General features: G+C 38.1%; 1 protein-coding gene across 1 annotated transcript in view; it reads left to right on the plus strand.

Moving 5' to 3' along the window:
* Positions 1–8,258, plus strand: part of NLRP14 (NLR family, pyrin domain containing 14) — a 51,167-nt gene that overhangs the window by 24,743 nt on the left and 18,166 nt on the right. Inside the window, exons 5-6 of the mRNA XM_011954350.1 lie at positions 733–897; positions 3,748–3,915. Coding sequence (XP_011809740.1) covers positions 733–897; positions 3,748–3,915 — 333 coding nt within the window. The remainder of the gene's footprint in view (positions 1–732; positions 898–3,747; positions 3,916–8,258) is intronic.

Consider the following 8,258-nt stretch of genomic DNA (forward strand, 5'->3'; position numbering starts at 1 on the left):
ATAACTCAGTTTAGTGAGTGGCAGAGCTGAACTGGGACTCAGAGCTGCTCCATTGTTGAGATTATAATCACCAGGTTGTTCCCTGTTTTATTACCCTTTATTTATTCATTAGTTTATTGATAATATTTCTAATAATTAAATCATAAAGTATTTAAAGTTTACAGTGTGCTTTTGTGTACCCTTTAAAATGCACTATTAAATTTCCACAACTCTGTGAAAGGTGACAACATTTCCATTTTATAGATGATGAAAACTTGTAACTTAAAGAACTGATGCAACTCTCTTAAAATAATATGGCTAGTAAGTGGTAGACCTGGGCCTCAGGCCTGTGGTTTTTAATCTATACCACTTTACACCTAATGTCTACCCACTAATCCTAATCATATTCTTTGTGACCAAATTTTATTTTTCTTTTTGATATTGGCTCTTCAAGTATTTGAATACTTCTCTCTTATCCCTCCTGAGTTGCTTCATCTAAGGTAAAGCCTGTCTGGTTTTTATTTTGTGTGTGTTGAGGGGGGTGGATGGGAAGTGGGAGAGCTATTGGACAAATAAGGCCTCTAGAGTGCCCAGAGGAAGACTTCCTTGTGGACTGTGCCCACGGTGGAGCTGCACTGTATGCTCTTGCCTTTCCAAAATACACTTACTTTTACCCCAGTACTATCTTCTGAGAGTTCCCTAGGCTGAAATAAAATCAGCATTGTTTTTCTTTTTTCAATTATTTATGCAAAGGGATGGTGATAGCATTACTCACTGGTGGCAAGATCTCTGTTCTGTGCTTCATACAAATGAACATTTGAGAGAACTGGACCTGTGCCATAGCAACCTTGATAAATCAGCAATGAATATCCTGCATCAAGAACTAAGGCACCCAAACTGTAAACTACAAAAGCTACTGTAAGTCTGGTATGAGAAAATTTAATGGAGTAATTCTAATATCTTTCTGTGTTCCACCTTCCACTCATACTCGTTAGGGGAAGCCAATGCTAACAAATACTTACAAGCCACTGTGTAAAATACTCAAACAGGAAAAATGGAATCCTCTGGGGACATGAGATCATTACTAACTTGTTCTCAGAGTGATTCCACAGGGCATAGGAGCTGTTTACATGGGTTTTTCAGGCTTGATTAGGAACTTTCTAAGTGAAGAGCACAGAGCTAAAACATTCTAGGCAGGTCACCAATGCACTTTCAAGGACATGTTCTGGAACTTACTATCTTCTTAAAATTTTTTCTATTGAGGAAAAATTTGCGTTTAATAAAGTGCACAAATAATGTTCAGTTTGTTGAGTTTTGGCAAATGTAAACATCTTTGTAATCAACACATCCAAAACGATAGAAAATATTTTCATTTATCTCAGAAAGTTCCCTTATACCCCTTTTCTTTATTTTCTTGAGACAGGATCTTACTCTGTTGCCCAGGCTGGAATGCAACAATGCCATCACAGCTGGAACTCCTGGGCTCAAGCAATCCTGCCACCTCAGCCTCCCAAGTAACTGGGATTACAGGCATGTACCACCATGCCAGGCTAATTTTTTTTTAAATTTTATTTCATAGAAATAGGACCTCATTGTGTTGCCCAGGCTGGTCTGAAACTTCTGGGCTGAGGAGATCCTCCTGCCTCAGCCTCCTAAAGCGCTGGGATTACAGACATGAGCCGCGATGCCCAGCCTATCCCTTTCTGTTCAATTTTCTCACCCCATCCAGTCCCAGAGACAATCATTTTCTAATCTCTGTCACCAGAGATCAGTTTTGTGTCTTTTTGGAATCGTTTTGATTGATTCCACAGTATGTATTTTTTTTTTTTTAATTTATCTTCTTTCTTTTTCGTTTCTCTCTTTTTTTTTTTTTTTTTTTTGTGACAGTCTTGCTCTGTTGCCAGGCTGGAGTGTAGTGGTGCAATCTCGGCTCACTGCAACCTCCGCCTCCCAGGTTCAAGCCATTCTCCTGCCTCAGCCTTCCGAGCAGGTGGGACTACAGGCACGTGCCACCACACCTGGCTAATTTTTGTATTTTTAGTAGAGACGGGGTTTCACCGTCTTGGCCAAGCTGGTCTCAAACTTCTGACCTCAAGTGATCTACCCACCTTGGCCTCCCAAAGTGCTGGGATTACAGGCATGAGTCACCACACCTGGCCGTATCCATCTTCTTGTGCTCAACAAAACGTCTTCTAAAATTTATCCATGTTGTTGCAACTTTCAGTAGTTTCTTTTTTACTGCTGATTAGTATTCCATTGTATAACAATACTATAATTTGTTTATTCATTCTCTTGTTAATAGACCCCTGGTGGTTTCCAGTTTTTAACCTATTAAGAATAAGGGTAATCTTTGCCAACATTTGCTGCTGTCAGTCTTTTTAAAATTTTATCTTAATTTGATTCTAGATACCCAATCACTTTAAAATGTTGAATGTTCACATGTCTCTTACCCTTTTCTGTAAGGACTCCACTAGGAGCTGAAACTGATCCTAATCTCCTCTGTATTTTGTGCCTGTAAATGTGTGCAAGCTACATTTGTCGTTTAGTATGAACTGAATGCTGAACAAATGATAGATCTTTGTTTCCATTAGTACTAAAAATAGATGTTATTTTGGGCGGGGGGGTGGGGACAGGCTTCTCACCAAATATTTTCCTCCCAATGTCAGTATTTTTAGTGAGTTCTGACATTGGATTTCAAGCATCTAGAGTAGGTCTGGTCTTCCATATAGATGTAGTAAGGCAACCAGATGTATGTTATGATTAAGGGGTTCCTGGAAGTCCTTTCCACTCATCCCTAAACATTTACCCCATATTGTCCCTTCACAGGATGTCATCAATTCAGATCTTCACAATAGCCAATCCCTTCTGGGTTAATTGACTTCCTTTCTTAGAATGGGAGGGTTGCATCAGTGGGAGGACGCCATGATGACTGTTCTCAGTCTGCCACCTTAATGTGGTCTTACTGTGGTCCCTTTTCCCTAATAAATGAGATGGTGCCATTTATATTTACTGAGTGCCTTAGGCACTTTTACTAGATGAGGATGGTTAGTGCTGTAAATGGGTAAAATCCTTATTTTCCTGTGTGTACTTGCCTTGGGTGAGGGGAGTGAGGGTGGAGGGTGGGTGGTGGGCAGAAGGGAGGAAAGGTGATGTTACAAAGCGAGGCGAGGTGTTGGACAGTGAACAGAAGGGCATTGGGGACTAGCAGAGACACTATAGAAGAATCAGAAATATCTGACATTGACTGAGTTAGCAGGTAGAAAGCAGGACAAAAATTGGCAGATTTAACTTCATTATTTTGCTTGGGCTGCCTCTGTACACCTGCCTCCTACAACTAGCAAAGTCCCCAAGATGACACAGTATGTTTTGCAACAGTGTTTTGTTATTACTGCACATCAAACAGTTGACGCTAATTGTGAATTAACCTTGGATTATTTAAAGATTTGGCTATTGTGAATTAATGTTATTTTAGTACTTGGAATGGCCCTGATAATTTTTGATAGTCATTCCTGGGATTACAAGTTTAAGAGGCTTCTCTTCTGCTTTTCATGATGTTATCACCTTCTTTTCCCTTAAGGTAAAAAATACTTGGGGGTGTCAATTATCAGGACATAAATAGAAATTGAAGTTATAACCCAATTGTTTTAGATGAAAATAAGATAAAAGAATATTCATGTAATATCCAAGAATTAGATTGAAAAGAAAGAGATCCTGTAACCAAGGAGAGAAATGATTTTGTAATACCTCCTGCATATTTTTCTTCTGAAGGTTGAAATGTATCACTTTCCCTGATGGTTGTCAGGATATCTCTACTTCTTTGATTCATAACCAGAATCTGATGCATCTTGACCTAAAAGGGAGTGATATAGGGGATAATGGAGTAAAGTCATTATGTGAAGCCTTGAAACACCCAGAGTGTAAACTACAGACTCTCAGGTAAGCTTTGAGTTGTTTTCTCTTGTTTTGTTTTTATAATTGAGGTTTTTGTCTATCCAAGTAGACTCTTATAGCCTGGATTTGCTATTTATAGGACTGGCTTAAATCTACTTTCATGATATGGGGTAGCAAGCATCAGTAGAATCAAGCTGATTTCGTTCTGGTAGGACTTTCACTCCTCCTATCTCCCCAGGAAGATTTCTCATTGTGTGGTTCTCTGTGTCTCTTAAATCTGCTGGTGGAGAGAATAAGAGCAGATTCAGAATTTATAAACATTTAACACCTCTAATATTTAAGTGATGGAATAGATTTGTTGTATCTTTGAATTCTCATAGAAAATAACACACTGGGGGATGTTCTTTAAGTAATTGGGGGCAGTGCTGGGACAGACTCACTTTTATTTGATTTTTGATGGTGACTCCCCTTCAATTTAGAACTGCAACTCAGTGACCAGCCCAGAAGGCTGAGAAAGAACAGTGTGGAAATGGTTCTCTTTCCAGGTGCTTGCTGGCTACCACACACTATTGATCTTAGTGGTGACTCTTCTTTGGCTGATGAAAGCGAGAGGACTAGCAATCATACTGTTCTCCACATTGTGTGACAGGTTTTAAGAAAGATTTTATTTTCCAATGAAAGGCAATGAAATAGGTTTCTGACAAAACCAGACAAAACAAATAGTTACAGTAAGTTTTACATAAGGAGTTTTTATAAGCCCTGGACTCAGTTCAAGGTGGCCAAGACTGAAGCTTGATGCACGAAGGGCCAAAGTAGATCTGTATTTGTAGGAAGCAAATTACAATCCAGGTGTAGGAAAAGTAAGTGAAGTCTGGAATAAGACTTTCTTTGACATTTTTAAAACTCTTATCAGTTTTTGTAAGATGGAATTCACTTACAGCACATCTGGAAAGTCGTTGGATAATTCTCAAACATAGATTGAGTTCAGTTGTTAGCAGGGCAGGTCAGAGTAAAGGTTTTACCTACTAAGTAGTTTTAAGATATTATGAGGAATTTTCTGTAATCTACATCTCTGGTCTGAAACTCAGGTGAGAAGTATGTCACTGATTCCTATGTCTAAAAATAAAATGTATTAGTAGCAAAAAGCTGTTAAATTGAGGAAAAGAGGAAAGATGTTTTCTTACAGTGGGAGCTGTGGATCCAAGACAAAAAAAGCTTGGCGCTTGACAGACCAGTGGGACTTGATAAGATCCCTTCCATTTGAGGTTTGAGTAAGGTTGTCTGCTGGTAAGCCTTGATACAGACCAGGTTGCCAGGATTTCAAATAGAAAATCATCTTTCTGAGTCAACTAGTAGGGCTCCTTGCAACAGTGAATACAATGCTTTGGCAAAAGTCATCAGAGCTTTGTAATAATCTAATACTCCATTATGTGGGACTGCATGTTCCACCAGTGCGGGTGGCCACTGAGGAGTAATCAGTGGTCTTATTAACATTTCCTGTGGGAGAAGGTCCAGTTTTCTGTTTGCTTCATATCTCATGTTATAAGAGTCACAGGTAGTATGAATGTCCTCATTAGTTTGGTTTGTGTATAGACCATGCACAAGTTTCTAGAATTGCATTTTGGTGTTATACTCTCTCTGTTTCTAGATGATGTAAGCAGTGTTGATACATCAGTAGTGTTGATACATCAGTAGGACTTTGCCAGCCTGTCTTGCAACATATGATCCCCAGTTATTATTAGAACTTGGCTAATTTATAAATAAAATATCTTTTAAAACTTTAAATTGCTCACATGAGCCCCTGTACATGAACATACTGAAAGGATACATAATCGCTAATTTTCTTCTTTCTTTTTTTTGAGACAGAGTCTCGTTCTGTCACCCAGGCTGGAGTGCAGTGGTGCGATCTCTGCTCACTGTAGCCTCCACCTCTGCCTCCTGGGTTCAAGCGATTCTCCTGCCTCAGCTTCCTGAGTAGCTGGGACTACAGGCCCACGCCATCATGCCCGGCTAATTTTTGTATTTTTAGTAGAGATGGGGTTTCATCATGTTGGCCAGGATGGTCTCAATCTCCTGACCTTGTGATCTGCCTGCCTTGGCCTCTCGAAGTGCTGGGATTACAGGTGTGAGCCACCGCACCTGACCCATAATCACTAATTTTCGTCAGAATACCTTACTATAATATTTACCAAATGCTTCCCTCAAGAAGAGGAGAAAAATCTATTCTCTTTGTCTTGATAGATTTTTCCATAGTATAGGCCTTATAATGGGTCTTAAAATATGCTTTAAGGTGAGTTCTTAAAATTTGCTGAGCCAAGGAGAGGCCAAAAACAAAAACAGAAACTTTGGCATAGTCCAATAATTTCTGATTGTGACCAGAATCTCTTCTTAGTTTGCATATGCTCTGCCATTGGGGCTTCATAAGCAAGGTAAGGGAATGATTGTTCTTCCACAGCACAGCCACCTGAAGGGTACCAAAATGGCATATAAATGCAGAGCACTCTCAATATCTTCATATACTTTGAGTTAGAAGACTAATATTTCAGAAGGGGGGCATCTAGAATAGTTAGATAAGGTCAGGTGTGGGGTCTCACGCCTGTAATCCCAGCATTTTGGGAGGCTGGCCACTTTGGATCACTTGAGGCCAGGAGTTCAAGATCAGCCTGGCCAACATGGCAAAACCCCATCTCTACTAAAAATATAAAATCTAGCTGGTCATGATGATGCACACCTGTAATCCCAGCTACTCAGGAGACTGAGACAAGAGAATTGCTTGAAACCTGGGAGGTGGAAGTTGTAGTGAGCCAAGATGGCACCACCGCTCTCCAGTCTGGGCAACAGAGCAAGACTCTGTGTTAAAAAATGTCCAAAAGAAGGAAGAAAGAAAAAAAAATAAGCTGGCTAAGAGGAACTTGCCTGAGAATGGCAAATATCCACAGCTGTGTCTCATTATCAACTACAGTGAAATATTACTTAACAGGTAGATAGCATATGGACCAATAGAAATTTTTGCTTCTTCAGGAGTGAGGAACCTTTGTGACTCATTACAATTGTTTATAATCATGAAGTGTCTAATGAGTCATAAATGTAAACAGAATTTGGAGAAATGAGAATACACACTTGAAAACCGAGGTTCTGCCACCTGGGCAGACTACTCAGCAAGCAGAGATTAAACTACCAGTCTTCTTCTCCATTCAAAGTGTTTCTTTTATTCATTAATAAACCATGATATATATGTATACACAGCTTCATAATCATACCAAATAAAGTTTAAGTGAAATATCCTTTAAAGGTTGAGACCATAACTTTCTGAACAGAAATAATATGGATTATAAGGCAATATATTGATTTTTGCTGTCTTTATTTTAATATAAAGAACAAATTGTGTGGTAAGACTGAAATTTATTTTCCCACTTTGAAATTAAACCTCTCTAGAAACAGTTAGATAAACTGTGAACTAATCTTTAAAGTACTATATTACTTCAACATTTCAAAATCAGCAAGTTTGGAAATTGTATTTAAGTTAATATTAGGAATAATATAACCACTGTTGATAACTAACAATATAACCAAATAATGTGATATTTACCTCAAAACTTGACCCAGATAGTATAAAATATTTACAATCTTGGCTGATTCCCAGATTTATAAGTTTCTGGTTTATAAAGATGCTGGTCATTTATTTAACTCATTTAACTCATATCTATATCTATATCTATAGCCCTAGCTATATATATACTTTAAAATATTAGTGTAAGTGATATGTCTACATGAGAATTGTAGGATACTTAGGAAATGCTTTAATTTAGATTTCTCATTAAAGAAATATAGAACCTTTTGTGATCTCAAAAGCCATCATTTGTATTTTCTTCTGAGAGGATTTTGCATTTTTTTACTTTCACTTTTGTATTTTCAATTTTTGTAGATACATAGTAGGTGTGTATACTTATGGGTTACATGCAATATTTTGATACAAGCATGCAATGCATAATAATCACATCAAGGTAAATGGGGTATCTATCACCTCAAGCATTTATCCTTTGTATTAAATAATCCAAGTATACTCTTTTAGTTATTTTAAAATGTACAATTATTTTTTACTATAGTCACCCTGTTGTCCTAGCAAATACTCAGTCTTATTCATTATTTCTAACTACTTTTTGTACCCATTAACCATCCCCTCTTCCCCTCTTTCCCCCACTACCCTTCCTAGCCTCTGATAACCACCCTTCTACTCTCTGTCTCCATGAGTTCAATTATTTTCATTTTTTACTCCCACAAATAAGAACATGGAAAGTTTCTCTTTCTGTGCCTGGCTTATTTTGCTTAATATAATGATCTTCAGTTCTATCCATGTTGTTGCAAATGACAGTATCTCATTCTTTTTT

The sequence above is a fragment of the Colobus angolensis genome, unplaced genomic scaffold (assembly GCF_000951035.1).
Source record: "Colobus angolensis palliatus isolate OR3802 unplaced genomic scaffold, Cang.pa_1.0 Scaffold381, whole genome shotgun sequence".
NCBI lineage: Eukaryota > Metazoa > Chordata > Mammalia > Primates > Cercopithecidae > Colobus > Colobus angolensis.